The 13,905-nt window shown below is 36.6% G+C and overlaps 1 protein-coding gene across 2 annotated transcripts in view; it reads left to right on the top strand.

Annotated features, from left to right (window-relative positions):
* Positions 1-2,372: 2,372 nt before the first annotated feature.
* The window catches only part of LOC139114321 (organic cation transporter protein-like), a 41,153-nt gene continuing 29,620 nt past the window's right edge, over positions 2,373-13,905 (top strand). The window contains exons 1-8 of one of the 2 annotated variants that reach the window (XM_070675969.1): positions 2,373-2,522; positions 5,437-5,880; positions 8,174-8,277; positions 9,912-10,066; positions 12,222-12,390; positions 12,575-12,728; positions 13,146-13,240; positions 13,547-13,767. In XM_070675969.1, the coding sequence (XP_070532070.1) occupies positions 5,443-5,880; positions 8,174-8,277; positions 9,912-10,066; positions 12,222-12,390; positions 12,575-12,728; positions 13,146-13,240; positions 13,547-13,767 (1,336 nt within the window). In that variant the 5' untranslated portion in view covers positions 2,373-2,522; positions 5,437-5,442. The remainder of the gene's footprint in view (positions 2,523-5,436; positions 5,881-8,173; positions 8,278-9,911; positions 10,067-12,221; positions 12,391-12,574; positions 12,729-13,145; positions 13,241-13,546; positions 13,768-13,905) is intronic. The other variant, XR_011547844.1, reaches the window with a different exon arrangement.

Here is a 13,905-nt window from a genome sequence, read left to right as displayed (position 1 = left end):
AGGATTATAGTCTTCAAAAAATCGTTTGCTGGGAAATGTGATGGTTGGTAAATATTAATTTAACATTTCGAAAATTTGTGTACAAAATGAGCTTAAGGTTTTGTGAGATCAAAGCGCTTAATTTATTGGGGTATTTCAATTTTTGTCCCCTTTGGCATAAAAGATAGACAATGATCGGTTATAATTATGTATGGTGAAATACATGTAATAGATTCATATAATGGGAAAACGATGATGGTTGAATTGTCTCCTATTTTGTTAAAATGAGACCCATTTAGTCAACCAAAATAATTTACAAAATTCGGACAAAAATCTCAACGCTTCAACAAGTTTTAAGCAGAAAACAAGTCAGATGACCCACGTCTTGCTTTGACTCCGCTTTCTTGGCACTATATTTATCTTTCAATGACCAAATTACATGCGACAATTGTCAGGAAAACATTCTTGTGCCGTGACCATCCTTAAAACATGAAACTGTTTGATCACAGAGAACTTGTGATATTTGGTAAATGATAAAAGTGCATCAGTTTACTTCAGTAGCAAAAACTGTTACAATAACATTTATCGATTAAAATAAAATAAAGTAAGTTCCAGCATCGATAAAAAACGGATTCTTGTTTGGTTATGAAGTTATCAGTGACAATTAAAATGCATATGACACGTACAAAAAGGGAAGTTTAAAAGGCACATCGCTTAGCCTTCGTTACTTTAAGATTACACTCTGAGGGACTATCGGGTAATATACCGTACGTAATTGAGCATTACTTCTTTCAGAACAAGGCTCTAGACCGTTTAAAATTGAAATAAACAGTTACTGCGTACACGGCTAAAGACCGAACAAATTCTAACGGCTGGTTTTCTCATATTAACACATGCTCATCAGCTTAAACGCACCATTTGTGGAGTAGAATATTAATGGTCGGCAATGTGACACCGATGACACTATGTTAATGCTTGACGATTAACATTTAGTGATTCGCTAAAATTGTCGATGATGTGCTTAAATTATTTTCCACGTTTGATAATCGATGACATTATCCAGCTCACTAATGGTCCCTTTGAAGCTAGCGACGGTTATTTTTGTGTATTTATGATTCATATTCTAAAAGAGTGGATACGGAAACCTATTGTTACCATTTAAAATGACATGAATGAGTAGCAATACAACGAAAGAAAGAGTATGTTTCATCCGACTTAACTTCTTTGCGTACTTGAGGTTGCAGGTTTAATAAATATTTCAATACTACGAGAGCCAAATCCCAGGTGATACTTAAGCCAAACAGTTGGTTTACGTTAAACAGCATGGCCTGAATTTTTCAATTCAATGACTTTCTTTCAATTTATTAAGCCATTACAACTTTGCTAGCAATGATAGCAGACTATGTTCATTGTTTTGCACAAGATAAGATTGTCCATGATTTTCTTGCAGTCAAGCAAAAACATTATATATATATATATATATATATATATATATATATATATATATATATATATATATATATATATATATATATATATATATATATATATGATATAATATATTGGCTACATGACTTTTGAAATAGTGAAACTAATTGTTTTTAATTGTAGAGAAATCTTTGTTTTATTTAATTTGTTAGTGAAATGCATTCAACGTTGTCATGTTCTTCGCAAGACAGCGTTTTAGACATTTATTAAAGCTTTAGAGTAAATCGTACTTTATCAACACATAAGTAAAGTTTTGCTTTTGGTAATAATAATTTAATAAAAACATTAAATATACTAATTTTTAAATAAATAAATAAATAAATAAATAAATAAATAAATAAAAAAATATATAAAGGAATAAATAAAATAAGTGACTAAAAGGCTTTGACTGCTTGTCAAATAAAGAACAAAATAATGCTATTTTTTGCAGTTAATTGAATTTATATTTTTAACATCCATTAGAATCCAATAGACTTAATCAACAATTCAAACGACAGGCAGCTGGTAGTGAGTATTGTTTTTAAGATTTATCCAACGCAAACTGTAAAGAGGATCTAAATAGCATTTAGTGACCGAAACTGGAGCAAATCACCAATACAAAGTCAGTCTTCCGCGATACACTACACAACGAGCAAATGGATAAGCTGACGTAAAATATACCACAATTAAAGTAAAGAAACAACAAGTATGATGATATGTCATAAGACGATAAACTGCCAACGAAAAGGCAAGCTGGAGTGTCTGTAAAACGTGACACTCAGAAATGATGATAAAGGTTCTATCTGTTGTATTTTGAAGGGCCAATCAACACACGGAAGGCACAGTCTTTGATCACGAAATTCGGAATTCAAGCCATGACACGTTTCGTTATCATATTTATATCGCTGATTGCTTTATAAAAAGAGCGGAAATGGGTAGATGATCATCAATTGATAGTGGTTCGTCTCCAGCAGTCGACTAGACGCCACTGTGAAGCAAATCTGTCCGGATACTCACACCGAGTTACCGACGTTTTCTCATTGCAATTGGAAACACATTGAAAACAGGAGACAGAGGTAATTTATTGATATCTGTCTGCTAATTTTTTTTCCAATTTTAAACAAATTTATTCATTTATATCGTATGTTTCAAATTTATTAGACAGGAGTCGAAATAGTTTTTTTGCCAACATGCACACTGTGCGTGTCAGGTTTAGCGTTATCATGTCAGCTTCTCAGAACATGCTCAATGGCAGAGTTACACAAAATAGTTTATCAAAAGAGGAACTCTTTAAGGTCGTTCTGTTCTTCATCCCTTGCCGGACTTCCTTGTTTGACTCATGCAGTATTGACCCTGAAATTTGACGGACTATTAATTTTAGGCTAGGTATACTCACAGGTGCCTGGGTTGCCGGTGTACATGCATAGAGAGAGATGGGAAGGTTTGACACGATTTTGCCCTCCGGAATGAAAATCCAATAAAATACGGGGTTTACAGTTAAAAATAAAGTCTACACCGATATCGAAATACCTCTTGCCTTTAAAGCTTAAGTTTCAAGAGGGCAAACTAGCATTTAGTCTTAATATCGGCCCAAAACTCTCTGGTAACCCTGTTCATCAGGCTGTTACGTACGGCAGCCATTCTGATAACTACATTCTTTCCCATAGTGCAGTGCGGGTTCATTTGCATTCCACATGAACCCGTGACCCGCAACTGCTAAATTTAAATCCACTATCAGACAGGCTACAAGTATTGGTGCACACAACGTCCAGCCTTGAGTTTTGCACAAACTCAAGTAATGGGAAAGTTTACCATTGTTACGTTTGTTTTGATCATGCAAAGGTCACGAGTTCATCACTTATGCGCGCTGAACCATGGGTAATTTGTCCAGTTCAAAATGGCTGACGTACGTAACACCCTGAGGATGCACGTAACCAGGAATTTAGGGCCAAAAGAGAGACTAAATAACAATTAACACGTCTCAGGGTTGGACATTAAAGGTCAAAGGTATTTATCTGTCAGAGGAAGGTAGTTTTTTGACTGCATGCGTTGATATACGTGGATTTTTATTGTCTACAGGATTCCGGAGGGCAAAATCGTGTCAAACCTTCCCATCTCTCTCTATGCATGTACACCGGCAACCCAGGCACCTGTGGGTATACTAAAGAGTGTGGCAATTAACCAGAATTCTTCATCCGGAATAATAAGCGGCCGCATGCATTACGTCAGCCAGTTGGTTTTGGTTTGAAATAAACTATAAATGTAAATTTTATCTGTTTTAGGTAGCTTGCACCTCGCAAATGAAAGCTTTTGTTCAAACTCTCCTCATGTTAGCTTCGTCCTTTTCCTCCAAAATCAATAAAGTTAGGGTCGACCGTGCAAATTTTGGTCCTCAAGATACAAATTACATAATATTTATAGATATTTAAAATTCAAAATGGCCCCCATCCCTGTGTAATCTCGATTATCACAAAAGTAAGCCGTTGAAAAATAATTCTTCAAAATGAGTCCTATGAACATAGGCCAAAGGAATATTTCTAAAGTTTTAGAGTTCAAACATCTGTCCAAGAGGACCAAATTAATCACACGACTCAACATGTTCCGGTAACTATCAGAACATGTACTGTATTATTTTTATTTTGACAATGTATACGCATTGTAATTGGTGCTTTTTTCCTGTTTTGAAATACAAAGATTGTAAATATCTTGATCAAGAGATTATGGACATGACGCTCCTTGATATTTCTCCTTGAAATATAGATTATCAAAATAGCGGAATTCAGTTTGCCTTTATTCATATTCTCATCATTCATGTATCCATATTTCGGACCCGGGTAAAATTAAAGAGTGATAAATAATTGACAGGGTCCGAGAAACAAATAGAACATGACGATAACAATAGTGACATCTTGAACAAAAAATCTCCAAAGTGCAATTTGCTGCTGTGTGCATCACGTTTTCAGGTTTTTTCTACGAGAACATCTAACAAGAGAGAGTGAGTACAGGGGAGAATGCGCGAGAGGACGAGCACGAGAGGGCTATTTAGTAGAGAGGTGAATTAATTTATTTTGCATTGGGTAAAACATTAAAAATGATCTTTTTATTACATCTTTTTGCATGATGAGTGTCTGATTCGCAATATCTAACAATCCAACAATGACAACAAATGCATGATTTCAAACAGCTCTCATTATGTGGAGATTGCTGATCAACGAATTTGCAGGGACAAAAAAATGAGAAAGTATGAAAACCAATCATCAAAATAGCCAAAAAATCCGTTATTTTATTCGACTACACTTCATTGATAAATTTCACATTCGGGCTCTATGTTACTGTTTGTGAAGTCCCATTATAACTTGAATATATTGATTATGCACAATATCTATCTAACCTGAAATTTAAAAACTCGGTCAGTCGATTGTTGCTGATCCAGACACAACATATGTCGTCGAGACACCGTAAATTCATATAAGCTTATTCTGTTCAGCCTTACGATGAAATATCATCAGATTAGTTGACTTGATGTTTCCGCAGGCGTCAAGAACCCCAACACTGCAATACAGGGCTTACGCGTTCGCAACTGTGTTTCATAATTCAAATTCGCTGCAGCTTTAATTCGATGTGAAAGCAATGGCGACTTTGCAAATACAATCACCACTGACACTGACGAAATTAGTTAGTTGATGATTATTTTAGAAAGCAATAACTGATCGACAAACTAACATTTCCGCTAATAAATAGCATACAGAAAGTTGAGACTAACACGGGGGAAAAATCTTGCGGAGTTAATTGTTTAATTAAATCCAAATCCACATGAATACACGTAAAAATTATTCTCAATCAGAGAGGTATCTTTCTTTTCTGGAGTTTTCCATCTCACGCCAAATCAACAAAAACTAGTTGGTTCATACTGCGCGATCGCTTACTTCCCTACGGATCCTTTTGTAGTTACACAGTTTATCATATATTATATGCTTAATTTTTCCTCAGTCAAAAATGCTGCAATTCGATGACGTTTTGAAGCATATCCTCGGCGAGTTTGGCAAGTACCAAAAGGTGGTATACGTTCTGATAAGTCTGATATCCATTCCTTGCGCATACAATTCTATTGGCCCTGTGTTCCTCGCCGCCAGCACCAACTCCTGGTGCAAAGTACCCGATGCAGCCGAAGTCAGTGCACAGATCTGTCTCGCCAACTTCACAGACGACTGTGCCGAGATGGTGAAAATCCTCACTATTCCAAGCAAACACACAGATGTTGGATGCGGTACGGAGTTATATTTCGACCAGTGTTATCGATATAATATTACCTATAAAGAAATCATATACTCCATTGAGAATGGAAAAACGTCACATGCAAACTACACGAAGATCAAATGCGACCGTGGATGGGAGTACGACACATCGCAGTACAAATCTACGGTGCCCCAACAGGTAAGCTGGAATATAGAACCATTTCATTAAGGTAGTATGCTCCTCGAAAGTGAAAGACTTGAACTTGTTCCCAAACTTTCGTAAATATAACTTTCAACCACTCTTTTACTAAAGCAACAATAAAAATTGGGGGTCGCTGTTCAAAGTTTGGAACTGGCGAAACAAATTAACCAACTTTTGTACTTTTTTTTTGATATTTGAAATTCAAAATGGCCGCCATTCCTGTGTTAACTCTATCGGGGAATACACAATTTTTTGTTTTCAAAAAAACACAGACGGTGATTGTTTTTCTTTCTCCAAGAGCTCTAAAATGAGCCCCAATAAGTGGTTGATCAGAAAAGAATTGTAGAAATTTGAGACTGCGACTATCCCCAGTCGCATTCTACCTTAATACCGTATAATAAGTCGTCCCTTGGTTTTTAAATAGTGGAGGGGGGGGGGCCTAGGTATAGTATTGAATATTCTGTGATTTATTGACCTACGTCTAGATGTAGTCAAGTGGGCAATACCCTACGTCTTTCGTGTTCGTGTATTTGAATTGTATGTGTAATTGTTTTTGTATCGGTGACTGAACTTTCGTTCCCGCGAGGCATAATAGTTATGAGTCATTCTTGATGCATCATGGTCAATTAATGTGTATTCAAGAGTCTAATTCTTTGAAAGTTTGTTTGCTCCAAAGCAGCCACCTGTATACCATTAGACTGATTAGAACTTCTGATTTGGCTCAGTGGCAATATCTCAACAGTTGCTACATGAAAATTAGTCTTATAAAGTATTTAAATCGTGCTATGGTATTTGTAGGGTTTGTAGACTTGTTATGATCATTTGCTCACATGTACAAAGTGACTGTCTATAGTCCGTTTATCCTTTAATTGCTATTATTTTTATTGGAGTTCAAACACAAGTTTTTGTCTAAAGATATAGGTGCCGTCAGTTTGATGCACATGGCAATCTGATTATGAACGGAATGGATTCAAGTAATCAGCCGTATATCGAGACTGACTATTGTGATTTGATAGGACTGCAGATGTACACAGTACTTCCATAGCAAGATTTAGCTGAGCTAAATATTACCCTCCGAGTGACTTTATGATTGAATACTATCTATAAAATAATACAGTATTCCGAGACACATTCTTGAGTACTTCGGGTTATATGCAATCGTTTGCAATACACACTGTGCATGAGAAAAAGGACTCCTAAATTACTCTACAATACCTAACCGTATAAGCTCACTCTAATGTAACATCTGTTTCCTATTCGTTCAGGGAAAAATTGAAAATCTATAAGCTGTACATAAAAGCATTTGATTGCTGGGGAGTTTATCAGGGTTCATACAAAAGTTTGTCATCTTGTCATGTAGCTGCTGAAAGTTTGATGAACATAGTATGCTGATCATGAACTGAATGTGTTTGACCGATTATTGTCAGTGGCAAAATATCGAGATTTATTATTTTGATTTCAATAGGTATCAGATGTACACAATTCCAAGCGCGATGCAGCTGTGCTAATAATTAGGCGGGCAGGACACGCTGTCCGTGAATCATTTGCATATCAAATGCATAATAGGAGCTTTGCCATAAATCAATTGTCATCACTGAGCTCGATCGTACTTCGATGATACATAAATTAGTTCAGTTGTGATCCTTTGTTAAGTTCGACGCTTTGACAATGGATTCGCTTGTCATTACAGGAAAAAATGACCTAACACCAATCATGAAATAATATTGTACTCCGAGACACATTCTCGAAGCCTTAGGATCGTACATAATTGTTTGCAATACACCGTCACAGTGCGTGAAACAGTAAACTAAATAGTACTCTGTAATACGTTCCCGAATGCAGTGCCACCTGATAGACTAAACAATCTCATATCTTTTCCCAATATCCGTTCGAATTAACCTAGTCCTCGATGATGGCCACTGTTCCGAACGATAAATGTAATAGCAGGTTTGATCATTATTTGATGATAATATGTAGTACGATTAAATAACACATTGCTTGACGCATAATATGAGATATTATGTAAACTTTAAAAATGCTAACTGGAGGCCAAAAAAATAGATGCGTTTCTGGTAATCAAACTTAGCCTATTTAAAACCCTCCAACCCTGACCTTATATCACGCATGATTTTTGCGAATTTTGATAGGTTACGCCGAAATGACAATAAAGCAAAGAGGTCCCCGACTGACGTATGCTATTTCCCGAGGACTTGTTAACGGAAATACATAAATTTTTCAGATGTCTAATTATCAAAGTACAGAGGGCCGTTTTCTTCTTCAAATTTGACAGTTTGATCTTGTGTGTGACCGTGAATATCTTAATGCACTGGCGACGTCCATGTACATGGTAGGATTCTTGATCGGCTCGTTCGTCTTTGGATACATATTGGATAGGTAAGACAAAGCGTATTTAAACAAAGCTAATAAAGCGTATTTACACAAAGCTAATTCAGTTTTGAAAAGTGCCCCAATTCCTTAAGAACCTATGAGGAATTGTCACCCTACATACATTAGAGCATTGGGCATATTCATACATTGTTATCCATCTCTATGACAACAATAGCTAACACAATTTTGTATGATATAATTTATGAAAGAATGTGTAGACCTTCGATGCTCATGACACTGTATGACCAAGTTCCGTCATTCCCGGTGGTTCCAACTCATTTACCATTGTTCTTGTCATCTGCTCATGACACTATACTCTGCCTGCACACTATTGTCTTTTCCCACAGATGTACTTTTCCGTTGGTTGTATTTAAGCTCTTGCCTTATGATCATGGCGAAAGGTTGTCACTGTAGAAACTTTGTTGAGACTATATATATATAAATATATATCACAAATTACTTCAAGTAATAATTTCTGTTATTTAAGTTTCCTGCATCCTGCAATGCAATCTTCAGACAGAAGTGAAAGGATTCTTAGCAATATGACATACCATTCTATTTGTAGGTGGTGCTAAAATTTGATGAAAAATATTTGTTTTGGTGGCGACATTTTGAAACCAACTCAGCGTTTGTTTAACAGCGTAGATTTGTCAGCATTGATAATGTGCAGCTTTACTGATATACAAAGATAACATCGCTTGCTTATGTTAGAGTAGGTCGATGCTTTGTCAATCATTGACCACGAAATGCCAAAGACTTGGTCCTTATTTTTAAAGATCCATACATACTTTGAAAACTCTTTACTGTTGTTGTATTTCTCGTTACGGAACGATTTCGTGTGGTTGGTGGAGCGCGTTTTGAGAGTGTTGCCAGTGAGATCGATGTAAACCTTCTTCTTGTTGTCCTCCGCTGATACTTTGACCTTGTACACTACACCTTTGACTTGACAGTTACATTTCCTTGGGCATGCAGACTTGACCCCGGCAATTACAATCAGGTGGTTGATCCTTACGCTGATCTCCGGTGATTATCCTCTTATTATGCGATTTGATTATACTTGTTATATTCTTCATACAGCTATAGCTCACTAGTGTTCCTATTGATCAACAAGTTGAAGAAATTCAACTGAAATCTACGCTGTTAAACAAACACACTGAGTTGGTTTCAAAATGTTGTCACCAAAACAAATATTCTATATCAAAATTTAACACTACCTTCAAATAGAATGGTACGTCCTAAAAATACAAATTAAAGTGTTGCTAAGAATCCTTTCACTTCTGTCTGAAGATTGCAGGATGCATGAAATTTAAGCAACAGATACTATTACTTTGTACTTGAAGTAAAATGTGTTATTATTTATAACGCTCTGCCCTCAGCATCAAGCACTTTAATGTATATGTATACTTATATATATATATATATATATATATATATATATATATATATATATATATATATATATATATATATATATATATCCTTTCACTTCTGTCTGAGTACTGTAATTTCCCACGAGGACATCTGTACATGATATATATATATATATATATATATATATATATATATATATATATATATATATATATATATAAATATAATTATTATTATAATAATAATTATTATTATTATTTCTATCGCAGGATAGGTCGTAAAAAGGGTTTCTTGATAGGTGTTGCTGGTATGACTCTTTTCGGAGTGATCACCGCCTTCTCGACTGACTTCTGGATGTTCGCGTTTGCTCGACTCCTTGTTGCAATAACTGCGTACGGAGCTTATTTAGGGGCATTTGTGTTTGGTAAGATACCGCATTCCTGTCAGTTTGAGATTAATCATCTGCAAGTAAGAGGAGAAACACAGTGTCAAGCATGCTTGGTTATGCTTCTTGCAATACAATTTCTTATGACCTATGTCAGGCAAATATACAGCTTGTTGGTAATTAGAAGCAGCTAAATGATTGCGCTGTGTTCTCATCGTTAAGACATATGCCTCCTGTTTTAGCATGCAAGCACATTTCGGGTGGCGGCCTACATCGTTACATTTTCTTACAAATCTGGATTTGTTCCAGGTCAAAGAAAGCTGAATTTCACCTTAAAATAGACTGTTTTTTAATTCTGAGGATATACACAATCTCTCTCTCTCTCTCTCTCTCTCTCTCTCTCTCTCTCTCTCTCTCTCTCTCATTTTCAATTAGACAATGACTTCCTAACATTGTACAGATTGTATCCTTTAAATTGTTTACATTCTCGATAGTTTGATTGATTCTTCTTCCAGTCTCTCTGAAAATGAAAAATAAAGTTATTTTATGATTATCCAAGTGCAGCTTGCTTAACGCCACCCTCTTGTCGTTGAAATATTTAATAGTTATGAAAAATATTGCTTGCTGCTTTTCAGTCCCCGCGCGCAAAGTCCCTGGGACTTATGATTGGGCTCCGTCCGTCCGTCTGTCCGTCGGCGCACTTCTTGGACATGCCTGGCCCAATTTCTTCTCAAGCTTTGCACAAATTAAAGCTAATACACTATATCATGCATATGCACGCCGATTTCTTTTGTTATATGATCTAAAATTGCCGCCTGGCGGCTATTTTTTGCGATGTTTTGACGTCGAGAGCCGTTACTGGGAGGAGCCTTTACAAATATCTTTTAAACTTGGTACAAAGATAATACACTAAAGCATACATATGAAAAATTGTGTTAATTTGTGACACGATCCAATATTGCGCTTGGCGGCCATCTTCCTACGGTCGCAGTAAGAAAAATGTAACAACTTAGCCGGCTATTGAACCACTCTTTTTGAGAGTGGGAATTTAGCCTAGCGGCTCTGTCTGCTGCCTCTCCGCTAGGCGGCTGATGCCGTATGTTGTGGGTTCGAAACCGATTGAAGACTAGCCGTATTTTCTACCCTGGGTTGATAGTTCTGCTGATGGACAGAATTGTGCCCGAGACTAGTCGTTCGCCCAGTTATAGCGTTGTATTCATTACTTCGCTTCGATAAAGTTTGTGTGTGCGATGTGTGATAGTGAGTGTACGTGCGTGAGTGCTTCACGAACTCTACAACGTGTGGAGCGGTCGCAGTCAGCAAAATGTGACAACTTAGCCGGCTATTGAACCATTCTTTTTGAGAGTGGGGATTTAGCCTAACGGTTCTGTCTGCTGCCTCTCCGCTAGGCGACTGATGCCGTATGTTGTGGGTTCGAACCAAATTGAAAGCATAAGTATTTATGATATTTATGATATGATACAATATTGCCGCCAGGCAGCAATTTAATTGCGATTTCTCAAATACCAGAGCCCTTACTAAGATGTGCCTCGACAATTGTTTTGATTTAACGTTGGCACAAGGACAACACTCTATGACTTACATGCTCATGTCAAATATCTTCATGGTATGATCCAATATGGCCACCAGACTGCCATTTTCTTGTCATTTTTTCCCAGTCAACTCCATTCAGTACACTTTGAACATAATCAAGTAAACATGAAATTCTGTAGAACGGCCACAGAGGGCGCAGCACCCAACCACCTAACGAAGAACTCACAGTCAAAACCGCACAGCCCCACCCTTGAAAAGTTGAGGTTCAATAACCGAGATAACATATTATGTGATAGCGGCTTTTACATTCATCTGTGCTTTTTCCATGTTCTCATCCCATTTGTTTACATGAATACAAGGCACATTCAGGTCATGTCACAAATTCTATTCAAACAGAAAAGGAAACATTCTTTTGCCCATATGTCACTTCTAGACTTGGAAATATATCTACAATCACATTTATACACTTCTACCGTTGCATTTTGACAAATTTATATTGTACTAGGTCTATCTGTCATCGAAGATAACGTCAACTTTCTTCCTATTTTCGCACTACATTCCTTTGATAACACTAAAACAAGACAGAGCTTTCCGTAACAAACGGTCCGTCATAGTTTTCAAAAAAATTAATTACTTTCAGCCACAGAAATTACTGGTCCGTCAAAACGCACCTTTGCTGGCATGGTGTTTATGATATTCTTTGGAGCTGGATACATGATGTTGGCGCTGTATGGCTACTTGATTCGAGAGTGGAAAACTTTACAGTTGGTGATGTCAATTCCGACGATACTTTTCCTGTCATACTGGTGGTGAGTTATAACCTTGCAAAAATGTTATTTACCAATGTGTTTGTTTAAACTTCCTTTTATGATATATATATGATATATATACATATATATATATATATATATATATATATACATATACATATATATATATATATATATATATATATATATATGCTGTCTTAAAGATATTTACTTGTTCTTAAAGGCTGATACCCGAGTCTCCAAGATGGCTAATTGCCGTTGGAAGGAACGAAGAGGCTGAGAAAATTATACGGAAATGTGGACGTATCAACAATGTAATCGTTCCAGACGATATATTCAGTGAATCTTGGAACCATACGAAAATGGGCGGAACTAAGGTATGCTGGAGTAGTACTGTTGACATTAAGGGGACTAAATACCGTCGTACTCGACAAACTTAATTTGACATTTTATTTGAATTTGTTAATGACAATCTAATGAGACATGTTCAGGGTTATGTTGGCATAGTTGATCACTTGGTAACGTGTCGCGTCCTGTAAGGCTGGTGTAACGATGTTGAAAGTGTGTAAGGAAGACTGGAAGTTTCAAGAACTATTGACCTTAATGCCACTTTATTCCTACTACAGATCGCACAGTAGAATAGAACAGCAAACAGATAATGCAAGGCACACTGAAATATTTTTTGCCGACTTCTTTCAAGTATACTGAAATATTTTCAATTTGATTCCTAGGAATCTCTCCGCAGATTGTCCAATTTCTTTCAATACTAACATTTATCACTCTGATTGGTTTAGGACACGAACAAAACCAATGAGGAGAAAGGAACTATGCTAGACTTATTTCGACTGCCTAACATGAGAAAGAAGACACTCATACTGTTCTACAACTGGTAAATATTTTTAAAAAGACGACAACCTGCCGTTAATCTTAAAAGTTATCGAGCTGATCTTATCACAAGTCACATCTGTCGACATGTCCCCTGTGTATGTTTTTGTATCTCTGAGTGTCCTTGTAGCGTCTGATCCAGGTAGTGTAACACTAGTTCAAAAATTAGAATTGATTGACAATCGTTTACATGGTGAGTTGTTATGGTCTTTCTGTATGATATTTATGAGACATTTTACTTTAGATAAGAACCTGGCAATGTCAACAGCAATGCACACTGGAATCAAAGAAGAATTTCTGTTCATTCCAGGTTGGTCAATACACTTATCTACTACGGTCTGGCTTTCAACACGTCGAATCTCGGTGGCAGTGATTACTTCAACTGTTTCCTGGCCGGGGCTGTCGAGATTCCAGCCTACGCTTTTGGTTTGTTCATCATGGACACCAAGAGAATGGGCCGTCGTTGGTCGATGTTTTACACTATGGTCATCGGTGGAATTACATGCGTTGCTGCAGCTTTTGTACCACCTTGCAAGTACCGTCAGATAATTAACACTATATATTCATATAGAAAAATGTGCATCGTGAATCAGACAATAACATGAACTTGGAGACGCTGATACAGAGATAAGCAACAAAATATGGAATCGGTTGTCGATCAGAGAAACA

This window comes from Ptychodera flava, chromosome 16 (genome assembly GCF_041260155.1).
Source record: "Ptychodera flava strain L36383 chromosome 16, AS_Pfla_20210202, whole genome shotgun sequence".
NCBI classification, from domain to species: domain Eukaryota; kingdom Metazoa; phylum Hemichordata; class Enteropneusta; family Ptychoderidae; genus Ptychodera; species Ptychodera flava.
Note: the sequence above shows the minus strand (reverse complement) of the source record. Positions and strands in the feature narration are given on the sequence as shown.